Source organism: Lagopus muta, chromosome 15 (genome assembly GCF_023343835.1).
Source record: "Lagopus muta isolate bLagMut1 chromosome 15, bLagMut1 primary, whole genome shotgun sequence".
In the NCBI taxonomy this organism is placed as follows: Eukaryota; Metazoa; Chordata; class Aves; order Galliformes; family Phasianidae; genus Lagopus; species Lagopus muta.
The window spans coordinates 1,868,641-1,885,463 of NC_064447.1; the positions used below are offsets into that span (position 1 = coordinate 1,868,641).

A 16,823-nucleotide genomic window follows, 5' to 3' on the forward strand; every position below is an offset into this window, starting at 1 on the left:
TGGGAAATACCAGAGCAGCTCCAGCCCAAGGGAACTGCGGACAGGGGAGACAAAGCTGCCATCGGGGTGGTGGGCAGTGCTGGCAGCTGGCAGCGTGGGGGGGGCTTCGTGCCCTCTGCTGCTCTCCATCCCACGCTGGCAGCCTCATCCCACCCCAATGTTCCCATTCAATGCCTATTCATAACCACATCCCCTGGGTCGGGGTCTCACAAAGAGGTCAGAGCAGAGCCCCATGGGAAGCCCCTTGCTGCCCCTTGTCACACACACTGTGTGCCGTATCTGTGGGTCTGACACCGCTCTTCACATCCCACTGGCTGTCTCCCTTGCTACCAGCTGCTCCACTGCCCCTTCCCCACCTCCCCCTTTATGACTGATTTAATCTCATAGATTTAATGTCATAGAATAGGCATAGGTTGCAAAGGACCACAGCGCTCATCCAGTTCCAACCCCTGCTGTGTGCAGGTCACCAACCAGCAGCCCAGGCTGCCCAGAGCCACATCCAGCCTGGCCTTGAATGCCTGCAGGGATGGGGCATCCACAGCCTCCTTGGGCAACCTGTGCCAGTGCCTCACCACCCTCTGAGTGAAAAACTTCTTCCCAAAAGGAAGGATTTAAGGGACCATAGGGATAGTTAATGAAGCGCCACGCTGCCATGAAACTGCTCATTCAAACACAACGATATCTTTTTGGCACACAATTCTATGCCATTGTAAAGCAGTCAGTTCTAACCCTCAACTACTGCAGTCGTCACTTCCCACCCTGCCGCAGCCGCTGCTCCCTGTCCCACATCACTCAGTCACTGCAGGGCTGCGCTGATGGCCGGGGACACGGGCAGCATCGCTGCTGTCACTGCACGCGCACAGCTGCTGCTGGGAGATGCGCCGCATCCACGTCCCTATGCATCCCCATCCCCACCCACAGCGCAACACATCTGCGCGCAGCTGGTGCCGCAGGTACCCTACAGCTCCGCGGCAGGCGCTGTGCTGATGCCGCCCGTCCCCCCGGCAGGAGAAGTGCTGCTGGGCCTGCGGGTGCCACCGCCGAGGTCCTGGCACTGCCGGCACGGCAGGAGCACGAGGAGGGCAGGATTTGTCCCCAGCGCATTGGTCCGAGTGGGCTCACCGTGAGGCGCCCGCCTGGGGTGGCTGCGTCGTTCACCGCCACCACCACGGGGCTGCCGGCAGGGCGCGGGGCTGCGGGGACGCAGGGGTTAAACCCTGCCTCTGCCATCACGTTTCCATCCCTGAACAGACTGAGAGAGGAGAGAGCAAAAGAGAGAGGCAGTGCCCTCCCCGCCCTCCCCACCAAAATTAACTCCCCATCTGTTTCTCCCCGGCTGAGGCTGATGGCTTGTGACAGGGCCTCCTGAATGCAAAGATGTTTCGCCCGGAAAATCTATTACAAGTTGCTTTAAGAAAGACAGAAATCCTCTCCTTCTGTCTCTCCCTACTGGTCTCTCAAGGTGCCCACCCGGGGCGAGATGGGGTTGGCACGCAGCCGGCCGCCTCCGCTCAGCCGGAAAGCTCCGCGCCAGCCGGCCTCGGCCCCGGGCGGGGGGAGCTGAGCCGTGCCCCGGTGGGGGTCGCAACGGAGGAGCCGTCCCCGTCCCCGTCCCCGTCCCCGTCCTCACCCCCCATTCGCCCCCCAACCTCCGTGCGGCGCTGCGGATGGAGCGCTGCCGTCGGGTCCGTAGGAGCGGCACCACGGGCAGCGGCTGCCACCTCCCGGCCGCTGCGGCTCCGGCCGTGCCGCTGTCGTATGGTGATGGAGTATCTCCACCTCAGTCCCTCGGCACCCCTCCGCCGGCCGGGCACCTAAAGTCAGTCACGGTACCGTAGTACATCGCTGGAGCTCCCCCAGTACAACTGCCTCCCCCAAAAGCATCTCCCTGCAGCAGGTTGCACAAGAAAGCGACCCGACGGGTTTGAGCATCTCCGGACTGCCCCAGCTCTCTGGGCAGCTTGTTTCAGGGCTCTGGTGCAGACACATCCATATGGAGCTTCCTAAGTTTCATTCTGTGCCCATTGCCCCTTGCCCTGTCACTGGGTCCCCCCAAAAAAGAGCCCGGCCCCATCTGCTTGGCTCTCACCTTTCAGGTATTGATCAGATCCCCCCTCAGCCTTCTCTTCCCCAGCTGAACAGCCCAAGGGCTCCCAGCCTGTCCCCATCAGGATGTGCTCCAGCTCCCCCCCCCCCCATCTCTGCACTCCCCTCTGGGTTCTCTCTACCAGTTCCCTGTCTGTCTGCAACTGGGGAGCCCAGCACAGGATGCAGTGCTACAGATACAGACTTCCCAGGAGAGCACAGAGCACCTTCCTCATCTGCTGGCCTCTCTGCAATGCCCCCCAGGTTCCACCCCATTGGCCTCAAGGGCTCCCTGAGTGCTCAGTCAACCACTGGCCAACCAGACACCCAAGGCCAACCACCACCCAAGGCACAACGATGGCTCACGTTCAGCCTGTTGGCCACCAGCACCCCCAGCTCCTCCTGCAGGTAAGCCTGTGCTGATGTGTCCTAACCCTGCATCTGAAAACGGTGTCCCAACAGCACTCTGGCAACTTGGGGCCACAACCACTGTCCTGGAGCCTGCCCCAGTGCCCAAGGTCCCCCAGCCAGGTGATGGCTGTCACCTCTCCGCAGTTTCCCCAGAGCACAGTGAAACCAGGCAGCTTCAGTAAAAAACAAAACTTTATTTGGTCCGTCAGAACCTGAGTTTGAAAACCACCCATGGATAATTCATATCATACAGGGATTACTGATCTGATTTACAATTGATAAAATATCCTATGTTTCTTAAGAGCTGGACAGTATTTACAGGGTTAAAAATATTCACAGCTCAGAAAGACGGAGAGAAAAAGTGAAGGACAAATCATCCCGAGGAGGAAGGTGCGGGGGAAGAGAGAACAGAGCGACAAACAGACACACAGACAGAGCTTGGCTCAGCAGCCCCAGCCCTCGGGGCCGGGAGGGACAGAGGGACAAACCCCGCACCCACACATCCCCACTGCTGCAGGCTGCCCCAGAGCAGCTCCCCCACAACACACACACACCCACAGCCACACACACACACCCAGCTGTGTGCAGCCAGCCGGCCGTAGGGTCACCCCAACATGGAACCCCAGTGGCCCCCCACAGCTCTCGGCCTTTGCCTTGTGCTGACTGCTGTCCCTCCAATGGACGGGGCTCACCATCGGCCTACGGAATCACCGCCCCTCTCCCCAGCAAAGCCACGCTGCAGGAGCTGCTCCCCAGAGCCCAGCTCTGTCCCCAGTGCCCCGTGCCACTGCCCCGTGCACCCCGCAGGGCGCGGGGAGGGGACGCATGGCTTCTCTCCAGGCGCTGCTTCCAGCGGCCGCCTTTGCATAGTAACACTGCGATGGCTTGGGGGGGACGGAGCAGCACCCTGCAGCCCTGCTCCCCACCCTGGAACTGAGGTTTACATCCTCGTTTCGCCCCGAAGTGTGGTGAAAACCAGCAGCAGCAGCTTTCTGCAACAGCCCTGCGCCTTCTCCATCCCGGCCCCAACGCGTGGGGACAACCCCGGCAGCCGCAGTACCTCAGTGCCCACTCAGTCCTGGCAGCAGACAACAGAGGAGACAAGACAGAGGGTCACACAGACGGACAGACGTCAGAGGTATATTCTTTTTGGAGCACCAGGGCCCCGGTGCTGCAGGACGGGGCAGAGCCCTGAGCGTGGTGCCTGGCAAGGACGCTGACTGCCACCTCCAGCCCCCACGTCTACTGCAGCCCCCTGCTACCACGCCGTGTGCCCAAAGCGGGTGGGATCCTGAGATGGCCCCGTGCCCCCCGACTGCTCCTCGTAAAGTGCGTGGGGGGGCAGCGGGCAGAGCTGGTCCCGGCCCTGAGAGTTTGTCCCAGCCCCGTGGCACAGGGCAAAGTGCTCGGTGCCACGCTCCCGCCCTGCCCCACGGCTCAGTGCTGGCAGCACGGGGGGAAACCCTGGGCTGGAGGCTCGCTGAAAGCAACGGGAGAGAGGAGCGGGGCAGGAGCGGCGCTTCGTCATAGAGGTCGGGGTCCGTGGAGTCCGGCAACCTCGGGTGTGAGCAGCGGGTTGTGGGTGCCTTTTGTGGACATCCAGTCGTTGAGGAAGGCCTGGGTGGCTTTGCGGTGCGCCAGGCGGTGGGTGATGGAGAAGCCGGCGTTACCCTCCAGCTGGGAGAGGATCACCAGCACCTGCCTGCGGAGACAGCGGGGCTCAGCGCTCAGCCACGCGGTGAATCACGGCTCCCCCCCAACCCCAGGCTCTGCCTTGGCCCAGCACCCGCGGGGTGCCATCACCTCCTCCCCCAAGCTGACCCTCAACCTGACTCCTCCCCCCCTTGCCTACCCCAGACCTGTGCAGGGGAGGGACGCTGTCCTGTGTTTTGAGGCTGCCACGCGTGGAGACGACATTGAAGCTGTCGGTGCAGTCACACTGGACGTGCAGGTAGGATTTGGGGTGCCGGTTCTCCACCACCACGATGAGCCCTGCCCAGCCGTGCGTCAAGTAGTAGCATGTCATCCCCTCACGGCCCTGCAGCAGCAAATGGCATGGTCAGGCGTGTGAACCTCGCAGGCAGCCCTGTGTCTATGTGCAGCATCACCCTCTGAGCACTGCCCGCCCATGAGGCACCCCATGCCGCACCACGGAGCGAAAAAGATGGGCACCCGTGGGGCAGGGAGGGACTGGGGGCAGACAGAGCTGGTTTGGGTCCTGCCAGACTGAGGATGTGATGAAGGCAGAGTCCTGCCGGTATCGCCATCCCGCCCCATGCCACTGCTCTCACCTCATGGCGCTCGCCCTTGTTCTCAGTCAGCAGGATGATGGCATCTGCCAGCGTGGTGGGCTGCGCCTCCACCTGCTCCACCATCACCAGGCGGGAGCTGTAGATGGCCAGGATGTAGCTGGAGTAATCGGTGGCCGGCCGGCTGCTGGTGGGACTGGATGCTGCAGAGACGACAACGCAGAGAAAGGGAGATGGGTGACATCGCCCCCAAGTTCAAGACCAGGGCGCTGCACACGTGGGCAACCTCCATCCCCAGCGCATCTCCTACAGCAAGGAGGATCGAGGGCACCTGACTTTTGCCTCCCGCAACGCCTCCCCCAGCAGCGCCACGTGGAGGGCGTGCAGCCCCTTACCCTGGGCGGCAGCGGGGCCCGCCAGCGCAGCGCTCCAGTGGTTGAAGGCACAGCACACCACGGCGTACTCGCCCGGCTCCAGCATCACGTCGCAGTTGACGAACTTCTTGACGGCTCGTTTGCTGTGAGCCATCAAGCGGCCGAGGCTCAGCTTGTTGCCGCTAGTGAAGGTGGCTCGGAAAACCATGATGCACAGATCCAGCAAGTGGCTGTCCACAGCATCCGACCGCCTGTGCCGGGGTGGGAGAAGGGTCGCACGTCACCAGAGCTCCCCCACAGAGTGCAGAGGCCATGGGTTCAGAGTCCTTCCACTGCACTGGGGGCTGCTCCGGGAAATGGTGTCCAGGCTTGGATTCTGGCTGAAACACGAGCCATGGGGATCAGAGAAATGCCAATTTGAGGCCCCATCTGCAGTGCTGCGTCCAGGCCTGGGGCCCCCAGCGCAGGAAGGACGTGGAGCTCTTGGAGTGGGGCCAGAGGAGGGAACTAGGATGATCAGAGGGCTGGAGCAGCTCGCCTATGAGGAAAGGTTGAGGGAACTGGGAGGTTGCTTAGAAAAGAGAAGGCTCCAGGGAGAGCTTGTTGTGGCCTTCAGTACTTGAAGAGAGCATATGAACAGGAGGGGGAATGGCTGCTTACGAGGATGCATAGTGATAGGACAAGGGGAAATGGTTTTAAACTGAGACAGGGGAGGTTGAGGTTGGATATTAGGAGGAAGTTTTTCACCCAGAGGGTGGTGAGGCACTGGAACAGGTTGCCCAAGGAGGCTGTGGATGCCCCATCCCTGCAGGCATTCAAGGCCAGGCTGGATGTGGCTCTGGGCAGCCTGGGCTGCTGGTTGGTGACCTGCACACAGCAGGGGTTGGAACTGGATGAGCACTGTGCTCCTTTGCAACCCAGGCTATTCTGTGATTCTATGATTCAATGGATGCTCATTGCCGAGCACTACAAGCCCAAGGGACAACACAGGGTGAAGAGGAGGTATGATAGGGATATCCCTGAGCATTTCTCCCTGCTCTGGTCACCTCCTGCAGCCCTCATACTGCCCCAGCTCACCTGCTGCCCTCCTGGAAGAGGGCAAACTCCAGGGCAGCACGCTCCAACACTGTCAGCGATGTCACTGTCACTGGTCCATTGGCCTTGTTGGGGAACATGCCCTGCACACGCACCTCGTGCCAGTCTGAATGGAGCTTGCAGATATCCACGGAGTCAAAATACCTGTGGGGAAGTTGGGTTCAGTGCCTGTGGGGTTCTCAGGTCTTGTAGTGCTCTGTCCCATTCCTCGGCATGCTGCAGCTCACACAGCCCAAAGCTGCACACCCTGCAACACCACCTGCACCCAGAGAGCGATGCCTGGCTATGCCTGCTCCATTTTGCCTCGGTGTCTCGTTTTCCCTTTCTCATCCTCCCTGCAAAGGAGGGGAAGTGCAACCCTGGGTCTCCACTGCTGCCCACTGCTCTGTGTTTTTGGGGCTCTGAGCAAAGAAATTCCTAAATGAGGCAGTTTTGCCCCACGGTCCCCCCCGTCACACTGCCTGCTCCCACCCTCACTGCCTCTGTACCCTGGCTGCTACCGTACTTGATGAAGTCGCTGTACTCCATCCAGAAGACCCCCTCACTGCTGCCATGGGGCATCAGGTCGTGGCGCAGGGGAGCAGGCCAGTGGGGCCACTCATCAGACCAGCTGCCATTCCAAGAGAAGCGACCCCACGGGTTTCGGAGCCGCAGTAACCTGAAGGATAGGGAGCAGTGGGGTCAGACACTCAGGAAAAAGGAGACTCGTCCCCAGGGTTTTCTGCTGGCAGGACACGTGTTGCGTTACGCCAGCCTCTGCCCTGAACTCACCTGAAGCCTTGGACATCCCGCACGTCCAGGATGGAGTAGGCATGCCGTGGACGGAGCCCCATGCTCTCATAGGCCACATCGTCCACTTTCATGTTGCCCCCACCACAGGATGCACCCATAAGGAACCTGCAGGGGGAGAGCAGAATGCTTGATGTCATGCAAGGCGTGATGGAAGCTCATACCCACTGCTTGAGGCATGGGACAGGCTCTCCCCAGCAGGCTCTCATACATCCCTCTGCAACCACAACCACTCCCTGAAGCAGGGCCTTGGTCCTACTGAGCACAGCTTTCCCTGAGCAGAAATCACCTCCCTCCATTCTCTGGGGTTTGTGCTGAGCCCAGGCTCCATGGTGAGCTTCTCTGAGCAGTGCCCTCAGAGCAGAGCACTTGGTTGACTTCCAAATCACACCAAACAGTGCAGAGCCATCCTTGCCCTGCTCAATCCCATTGCTTCCCACTTGCAGGCCTGGAAGCTCTTGGCTGTGTCCAAACCTCACCCATTTTCTGCTAGAGCCATAGACTGGGCCAAGTGGAGAGGCAAACGGTACAGCTGACTGCATGCTGCTCTACAGCGGTGAGAACAACACATTTGGGATGGGGGGGGCTGAACGGGCCAGGTTGGGGGGCACCACATGCGGGGATGCATGAACCCATATGGCAAAATCCCAGCTGCAACCCCAGCACTGCACAAAGGCAAAGCAACCCCACAGGCTCGACGCTGGCCATCTAAACTTCTGGGAGATAAAAACCACGAGGTTCACCAGGATTTTAATTTCATACGAAAATTAAACAAAGGAAAAACCACTTCACAGCTTGGAAGCTCAGTCTACAAATGAGGTGAACTCCAAGCGTGGAAGGCCCCACTCCAAGTCATGCACGAACCCTCCCTCCTCTGAGCCTCTGCAGATGAGAGCTGCCCCCCTCATCCCCCTCTCCGAGCTCCCACACTGCTGCCACGGCCCCTCCTGCCTCGTCTTACCCAGCCTCCTTAGAACTCAGCATTTTGGCCCAGATGAGGTCAGTGTCAATGGGCTCCTCGCGAGGGTTAGTGGAGCTGACCTGCAGCATCAGGCTCTCGCAGGGGGCGCCGGTTAGTGTAGCCAGGCCTTCAATAGCACGCCCTGCCTGGAGGGCAAAGTACGAACCATGAAGCTTGGCCAGGGCCTTCTCAATGAGCGCGACCCACAGCTGCTTCCTCTGGGCCTGGGGAAAGAGAAACACATCATGAGCCACTCCGAGCAGGAGATGGACAAGCACTCACAAAGCCCAGCTCGCCCACCTCTGCCAGCCCCCAGTGGCAGCAGGACCAGGAGCTCAGCCCCACGAGGCCATGGATGAACCCTTTGCTGCCTGCTCAGCACGTTGTCTGTGTGGTTCAACTCCCCCTTGGGAAAATCATGGAATCTCAGAACCATCTGAGTTGAAAGAGACCTTTAAAGGCCATTTGGTGCCACTCTCCTGCAATGAACAGGGACATCCACAGCTCCATCAGGTGCTCAGAGCCCATCCAGCCTGACCTTGAATGTCTCCAGGGATGGAGCATCCATCACCTCTGCAGGCAACCTGTGCCAGTGCCTCACCACTCTTATCATAAAGAACCTTTTTCTTCTTGACATGTCCAGTGCTTGGATGCCGACACAGCTGCAGCCTGGGGCACACAGAAGGGGTTCCTACCCACCTCCTTCCTCAGTGGGTCAGACTGCAAAATGTTCCATGAGAGACACATGGAACAGCAGGCCTACACTTGAACACTCGCAAACAAAAACCAACACACCTTTGGTGGAAGAGGCTGCCTAGAGCACACACAGCTTCAGGGCTGATCAGATTTCACACGTGGAGCCCAGAAGATGTCTCAAGGACAAGCTCCACAAACTCAGGCAAACTCGTCTAGCTCCAGCACAGAGACAGAGGCGAGATGAAATGAGAAGATGTGTTTTCACAGGGGGAAAACTCCCTCTGCACCCTTGTGGTGCCAGGCCATAAATCCTGGCACAGTCAGACTGAGCAGGAATCCATACAGAAACACAGAACACGCATTAATGTACCCAGAGGTTTATGAAGCCTCTGTAAACCCATCAACACAGCGTTGGTGTGCAGCATTCTCAGCCGTGTCCAAGTCACCACTCAGCATGGCTCATGGTGCAGCCAGCAGCGGTGCTTTGCCACAGTCCTGGGCACGGCCAGCCCTGGGAGGAGACGTGGCTGCAAAGGCTGCAGGTGTACAAACACAGGAGGCAAGGAGACAGGTAGCGAGGCTTCTGTGTCTCCAACAAATCCAGTTCAGCTGGTGACACTCCAGCACTGTGCTGAGAGGGCAGCAGGAGAAAACTCCAGTACATGTGTGGCTGTGTGTGACTCACAGGTGGCCGCCAAGGGTTAGGAGGGGAAAGGAGGGCTGCAAAGACTGGAGAAAGCTCACAAATTCTTTTCTCTGGCTTGTTTCTGAGTCTCAACAAAATCCATGGTGTTTATTTCTGGCTGACGCGGCCTCTGATCACTGACAAAAGCATGATTTTCCTTTCATTTTAAAATTCTTTGGCTTTCCTCTGCTAGGCCCCCACATGCAGCTCACACACTTGAACACCCCGCAGAAAAATCTCATCACGATTCAGACGCATTTGGAAACAGCAGCAAGGCAAGTCCAGCGCCCGTGAAAAGCTTCAGTCTCAAAAAAAACAACAGTGCAGACTCAAAATTGATAAAAGGAGTGGAGATGAATGGAGGGGAGGGGAAGGGAAGTCTAGAAAGGCAAATCCTACGCTGAAAATAAAGAACTGCATCTGCCTGGATCCTGCCCACCATAAAGGCCAACACCGGGCACTTTGACGCTGCGGGAGACGCAGAGTGCAGCTCAGGCTGGGGACTCTGTGAGCTGCACCAGCATGCAGCTTCCCTGATGCTCATCTCCAGGCCCTGTTTCCCCATAGTGCCGTCCTCACAGTCTGCACGCTTGGAGCTGTGTGTATTGTAAAAAGGATTTGGATTTGCAGAACAAAGTCAAACCCAACAGTCCCAGCTCCCTGTCTGCAGCACGGTTTGGCTGACAGATTCTGCAGTCTGAGTTTCAATAAAGACGTTCTCAGTCTCCTTCATGGAAATGATCCCAGCAAGTGCCCCTGGGCCTGGCAAGCAGGGCAGAATGCACAATGACGTCCCAGAGTGGCTCAGGGAGCTTCATTCATCCTAGCAGATGCCACCTGAGTGTGCGCAGAGCCACCGGGCACTGGCTCCAAACTGGCTGCTCTGTGCATTCCCCCCCTCGCCACAGCCCCTCCCTGGCAAAGCCAAGCTGCCAGACCTTCCTGCAGAGCAAAGACACAGCTTTTGCTCAGCTCCTCTCTGCCCCCTCAGTGCAAAAACATGCAGAAATATTTTCCTTTTGCTGTGCACGTAAAGATGTCCTCCCATGCCCATGAACTGACCTGCAATGCAGAGAGGAGCGATGCAAAAAAACAACTGCAAAATTAACTTCTCCATCGCAGCATGGAAAACACCAAAAGGTCTACGTTGGGTTTACACAACGGCCTCAAAGAGCTCAGCTGAGCTCAGGGTGCAGCAAACAGCACCCACGCAGCCTGCAGAAGGTGCCCCATGTAAACTACAGCACAGACAACTGGGCACAAGCTCCTTTCCCCAGAGTGCTGCCCACCCCCCTGTGGGCACCGGAGCTGCTGACCTGTGAGAAGAGGAGGTACCCGCACTCATCGCAGGGCAGCATGTCGTCCACCAGCACTGTGGTCCACGTGCCATCCTTGCAGAGCCGCACCTGGTAGGCGCCTTCAGGGCACAGCGTCCGTGTGATCATCACCCTCTCCACCAGCTCTGGTCGCTCAGCCAGAACGGCCAGGGCGCTCAGGAACCTGCAGGGAATAGGGATGCACTCAGTGGGGTCGGGTGAGCAGCACAGGGCAATGCCCCTGCCCAGCAAATGTGTGCTTGGGAAGGGGAGGATGGGCCCCATGTAAGTGGGCTTGGGTACGGCTGATGGGTCTGAACCCAACCTGGGTGTTGGGGGAAGGAGCAGCAAGGGTCACCCAGCTCAACGCCTCCTTACCAGCAGTTTCCCAGCAGTCCCTGAAGGATATCCGAGGGTCTGGGTGTCCGGAACACCGACCACTTCACCGATCGGTCTTTGAAGATGTTGCAGTTGATTTCGTGGGGCCGCAACCACTGCTTCACCCTCTGCTGCACGCTGTCACCTTCTGGGAATCCCACAGACTTGGGCCCAGGGTGGAAACTGTCATCTACAAAATTGACTTTGTTCTGCAAGAGCAAAAGGCAAGGATAGCATGAGTGTGTGCGGCACACGCAGCTCCCGGGGCCTCCAGCTCAGAGCCACAAACCCATTCCCTCCTCAGGGCTCCCAGCTGTAGCTCAAATCTGCCTTTCTCTGTTTTACAGGAACCTTCTGGGCAGGCAATGTCTCACACCTCACACTGGTGCTAAAAGTCAGACGGTGGGGAAGCTTGGCTGCCTCTGCAAGCGGTGAAGCAGGCGAGCAGCAGGCCTGCAGGGAGCATCTGGCAACCAACCTCCCCAGCACGAGCCCCACGCTAAGCTGCCCTGGCTCTGCAGCCCCAGCCCTGAGCTCTGGATAATCACAGAATAAAAAGAATAAAATAAAACAGGATGGACTGAAAGGCAGATGATCCTGTAGGTATCAGCTGCAGATGTAGGATGGAAGCCCAGAATTTCTCCGAGGGGAGGAGAATGGTTTTTCCAGACACTTTAACACAGGGTGAAGTAAGAACCGGGATTTGTTACTGTTAATTAAATGAAATTAAATTCTTTCTGCTTTAAATGAGCTTTTATACACAACAAGCTGGTATTTGTCCTTCCTCTTCTGCTGCAGTTCTAGCTCACTGATGTGAACCCTTTCTACACAGTGCCTCAATTAGCGCTCCTGTTCTGCAGAAGGGTGTTTTGCAGCTCATTGTCACCATGCAAACAAAATACAGGCCAAGGAGGACACGTCCCCAGGATTCACATTCTCAAGGAGAGCATCTGATCCACGCTCACAAGTGCAGCTGGCACTGCACATTTCAGAGCACACGCATCCAAACGCCACGAAGCCCTGTGCTATGACAGGCTGGGGAGCATTGGCTGCACAGGACGTTTGGTGGACACTTTGCCAGGCTCCTGCATGCTCGCCAGGGCAGCAGCAAGTCTGCTCCTAGACGGTGCCAGACAAGGAGCTCTGCCTGTTTGTCCTGCGAGGGGATAAGACTGTAAACAGAATGGTTCTGCAGGCAGAGGTGCCAGAGCAGGCACAGAGCAGAGTCCTGGGTCGTGTTTCTGGCTCTGCAGAATCCGCTGTACTGCTGACACACACGGTTATGCAGAAAGGGGAAGGACACTGAATGAGAGGAGAGGAAAAGCACGAGACAGGAGGATGAGCAAGAGAGGGGACAGCACAGCGCAGGAAGCAGCAGCCCTGCGCAGAGCGGCAGAGGTCAGACCATCTTTCCTCCCAGATGAACGTGAAAAGATTAAGTTAAAAATGAGGGCCTGGGGATAAAGCTAAAAATGGGGTCCAGGCACTGGACCGAAACTCTCTGCATGAAGGGTTTTGATTTTGAGAAAGACACTGCTGGAATAACAGAGGAGGCAGAAATCTCTGCTGCAAGGTAGGCTGCTCCTATAACTCATGGACAGCAGGCAGAAGGTTTGGCCAGTTGATGCTCCCCTCCAGTGCTGACACACAGCAGCCAGAAGGAGGATGTTCTGAGGCTGCCTGACATCCCAGCTTGGCCAGGAGGAGCTGTGGTTGGGCTGCTGCAAGAAGTCACAGACACACAGGGAGAAGAGAAAGCAGGAGTCTGAGAGCAGCCCCATCCCACCGCTGTGGGAGCTCCACGAGCCAGGCAGCCCATGCTGATCCCCTCTGCTCTTATGGACAGCTGCACAGGATGAGGTGAGGAAGACTCCTTCCCCTTTTAGCACTGGAGAGCTGCTAATTCAGTTTGGCCATCTCACCTAATATTCACGCCTGATTCTACTGGACACTGCAGATGCTCCCTGCCTACAAGAGAATGCTCACTTGCAGAATCAGTGTCTCTCTGCTATAAAGGCACCCAGGTCTATTAAGGAAGGACACATAGCAATTAAAAGAAAAACAACTCCAAAACAGAATCATTCTCAGTGGTTTAGTTCCTAGGTCAAACACCTCCATGATGACCAGTCTGTGCAGCACAGACACAGGCATGGAAGCACTCCTTGGCCCAAGCAGGAAGAATCTTGTCTGCGTCAGAATGGGACTGCAATTCCCTTTCCATCTGGTCCACAGAAGCTGGAGGCTTACCCCAGAAGGAGAGCAGAGAAAGAACAGCATTTGCAGGAGCATCTTCTGCCACTTGGGGGAAAAACAGAGCCATGAGAGTGCTGTTTGAGACTGAGACCCAACAGATTAAAACAGATAGCGCACAGCGGAAGGGAAGCACACACATTCTTGAGACCCTCACCTGGAACCAGGACAAAGCTCAACCTCTGCTGTCCTTCCCCAGATGTGGTGAGGTACTTACAGCTGCATATTTGCAAACGTATCTGCAGCCTGAGAAACCTCAGGACAGAGAAACGGTGCAGGACAAAGGCAGGACTTTGGAAGCCCTCAGAACCCCAGGCTCACTCACAGCTGCAGAGGTAACAGTGTCCTCTGCTCGCACGCCTGCCAGTGCTCTGAGCTCTGCCTGCAGCATCTTGATTTCCTGCACCTGCACTGCAGCTGCTGCCCAGAAACATTGGGACTACCAGCACGCACTCCTTCCCAACCTTCACTCCTGGACAGAAAAGAACTGGACTGATCACCTAGGAATGTCTGCTTCAGCACTGATCTCTCTCACTGATTTGAAGTACCGCTATGAGCCAGAGTTCATGCTCACACTTCCTCACCTTTGGACAGAGAGTGAACCAGATAGGACCTTTGAAGTGAACCTTGGAAGGCCCCTTCACCTTAGAAATTACCTTACATTTAAAATACTACACATTTCAGTGCAATGACCCAGCATGCATCCATTGCAAGTGAATGTTTCTGCAACTCCCAAAGTCACAGCAACCGCTTGCTTGTCCAAAGCCACATCCCAGATCCCCAGGGCAGGAGTGACAAGGGTGCTCTCCAAGCGAGATCAGAAGAAGAGGAGCTCAGCTCACACTCACCTCCCTGCAGAAGGTCACAATGTTCTCCCACAGAGCCTTGGCTTCTCCTTCGTCTGTCTGCCTCCTCTTTTCCACGTGCATGCTCTCCCTCCTTTTGAGGGGCTTGAGTCCCTTGCGCTGGGCCACGTACTGCTGCGGGGTATGGCAGGCCACGCAGTGCTTGGCTTTCAGCTCATTGAGCAGGGTGCACGCAGGACAAGCCCACTGGCCCGGCCGGTCCTGAGCACCAGGCAGCTGGGATGGGAAGAGACGGGCGACCTTGCGAGCGGAGGGTGCCTTGGTGCCACAGGAGGAGCAGCTGCCCTTCTCACCAGCCCCACACTCGGGGCAGCGGGGGGATGGCTCACCCTGTGGGCTGTGCTCCTGGAAGCCGTGCAGCTTGGAGGAACCACAGACTTTGCACTTCTGGGCTGCGGTGGGGTTCTTGAGGGTGCACTTCGAACAGGACCAGGTGGTGAAGTCAGGGCTGGAGGGGCTACAGGGGGTGAACCTCACCGAGTCCCCCACTAAATTGATGGTGTCGCTGCCTTTCTGGGTGCTGCAGGCCTCGCATTTGCCAGTCCCGGCGGAGTTGAGCAGGGAGCAGGTGCTGCACTTCCAGTGGGACGGGCTGACATCCATCTCCTCCTCCAGCACGCTCAGTCGCTTGTTAGACAGCAGCTCCTGAAGGCGAGCAGCCGGCGCGGCCCTGGCCTGGCCCTGTGGGGAGCCCTTCTGCCCCGCAGTGCCCTGAGCCCCAGGCTGCGGTGCTTCGGGGCCCGGCATCTGCAGCTGGGGGGGAACCTCGCGCCGGCTGCGGGGCACTGGGTTGTTCTGCAGCCCGGGGGAAAAGGGGCTGAAGGCCGGCATCTTCTGTGCCTCCTGTTCCATCGCCACCGGGCCCTGAGTGGCCGCGGTGTCACCGTCAGAGATCTCTGTGGGGACTAAAGACTGCGGGGTGGAAGGGGCCATGTGAAAGCCAGCAGGGGTGATGACCTCAGGGACGACCAGCGCCTCCGGTGGGATTTTGGGCAGGGAGAGTTTGCGTGGCCCGCCGCAGGCCGAGCAGGAGTTGGCCACTGGAGTGTTGTGCAGCGTGCAGCGTTGGCAAGCCCAGCCACTCTCCAGCTCTGCTTCATCAGGACTCTTCCCCTCTGAATCTTCGCTGCTGCTTTCCACCTTGGCAGCCTCCTCCTTGGCTGTGCCCTTGGGCTCCACCAGCACTGCAGGCTTGGGCAGGATGCCATTGATGACAGGCAGGGGAGAGCCGCTGGGCCCCGGCTCCGGAGTGAAGCCGCACACCTCGCATGTTTCTTTGCCCAAAAAGTTCTTGAAGGTGCAGCGGGCACAGGCCCACTTCTGCTCCTCCACGCTGAGCCGCAGGATGTGGTTGAGGTCAGGCTTCTGGCGCGGAGCTTCGCATATGGAGCACTGCCGTTGGCCCACGGGGTTCAGGAAGGTGCAGCGGGTGCAGGACCACTCGTGCACGGCAGCCATGGAGCCGGGAGAGTGGGAGTGGCTGGAAGAGAGCAAAGACAGAGTGAGCGAAGGGCCAGCAGGTACACGGGGGTGTCAGGTGCTCCCCAGGCTGGCACAGGCAGGACCTTGCTTCCAGGAAGGAAACAAACAGCAATTTAGCCATTACTCTCCAGGAACTCATTTCTCTGGCACTGACAGCATAATTCTGCAAGTGCGCAGCAGCGTGCCAGCTTCCACCCAAAACACCTTGGGAAGGGCACAGAAAGCAGCCCACAACCCCAGTGAGCCTTCTGCTGCACCAGGAAGCAGAGCAGGAGGGCAGTGCACCTGACCAGCATGGGCATTCACACCTGAGAATTGCTCATGCCTCAGCTGGGCAACACCTAGCCCACTTTTCTGCTCCCAGCATCAGTTCATTCCTCTTTCAGAGCCACTCCAGTCCACCTCTGAAGCATTTTCTACTCTCCTCTCCTCCAGGCTCACCTCAGGTACCCACGCTGAAGGGAACCACGATCTCCTCTGCTGGCACCAGCTAGTAGTTCCAGGGGCTCAGCATTTCCCAATTCCCCCCAGTTCAGTCAGCAGCAGGTTTCTGTGTCCAGTAGACTCCAGGGGGCACCATGCCCCAGCTGCACCCCTGCTTACCTGGGACGTGGAGAGGCCACAGACCCTGGCAGCCCTTGGTTTCAGCCTCCAGACCTGCAGGGAAAAGCCTGACACCTGAACACAGGAACAGATCCAACACACGCCAAAGGCAGTGGCAGCCCCTGGGCTTACAGAGGGCAGCCCTCCTCACTGTGGCTCTCCTGGTGCTTTCAGGAAGGCGATGCCCTGATTGCACATGTGCTAATGAGAAACTGGAAGAACAGCAGCACTTCAGATGCCCTTTGTCCCCTGCTCTGGGTCACTTCCTGAAGCGTTCAACCATACTGGGCTGAAACAGAGTTTCCTGCTTCCTCCTCCTTTGTACAAAGACCAAATAGCTCTCCTGCAGGTAAATGCAAAGCACTAGAGCACTCCAGGTAATGCAGAGCCTCTGAGTCCACCCCACACCCGTAGCTCTTCCTGGGAACACTGACTTCAGGCTGCCCCAGAGCAAGGAGCCAGCAGCCTGAATCAGAGGGCTCACCATCCACACAGCACAGACCGCAACAAAGAAGGGAGAGAAAACGTGTTGTACTACAGAGGACAGGTAGAGAAAGCTCTGAGATGCTCATGCACTCCATGG

The 16,823-nt window shown here is 57.9% G+C and overlaps 1 protein-coding gene across 8 annotated transcripts in view; it reads right to left on the bottom strand.

Annotated features, from left to right (window-relative positions):
* Nucleotides 1–2,670: 2,670 nt before the first annotated feature.
* Nucleotides 2,671–16,823, bottom strand: part of CAPN15 (calpain 15) — a 48,736-nt gene continuing 34,583 nt past the window's right edge. For 6 of the 8 annotated variants that reach the window (XM_048961608.1, XM_048961609.1, XM_048961615.1 and 3 more), the window contains 11 exons: nt 14,138–15,635; nt 11,040–11,248; nt 10,662–10,845; nt 7,965–8,188; nt 6,986–7,111; nt 6,720–6,872; nt 6,197–6,358; nt 5,141–5,370; nt 4,788–4,948; nt 4,356–4,534; nt 2,671–4,198 (listed from right to left, as the gene is read on the bottom strand). In XM_048961608.1, coding sequence (XP_048817565.1) covers nt 4,021–4,198; nt 4,356–4,534; nt 4,788–4,948; nt 5,141–5,370; nt 6,197–6,358; nt 6,720–6,872; nt 6,986–7,111; nt 7,965–8,188; nt 10,662–10,845; nt 11,040–11,248; nt 14,138–15,635 — 3,304 coding nt within the window. In that variant the 3' untranslated portion in view covers nt 2,671–4,020. Of the gene's footprint in view, nt 4,199–4,348; nt 4,535–4,787; nt 4,949–5,140; nt 5,371–6,196; nt 6,359–6,719; nt 6,873–6,985; nt 7,112–7,964; nt 8,189–10,661; nt 10,846–11,039; nt 11,249–14,137; nt 15,636–16,823 lie in introns of all 8 variants that reach the window. The other 2 variants (XM_048961610.1, XM_048961613.1) reach the window with 2 other exon arrangements.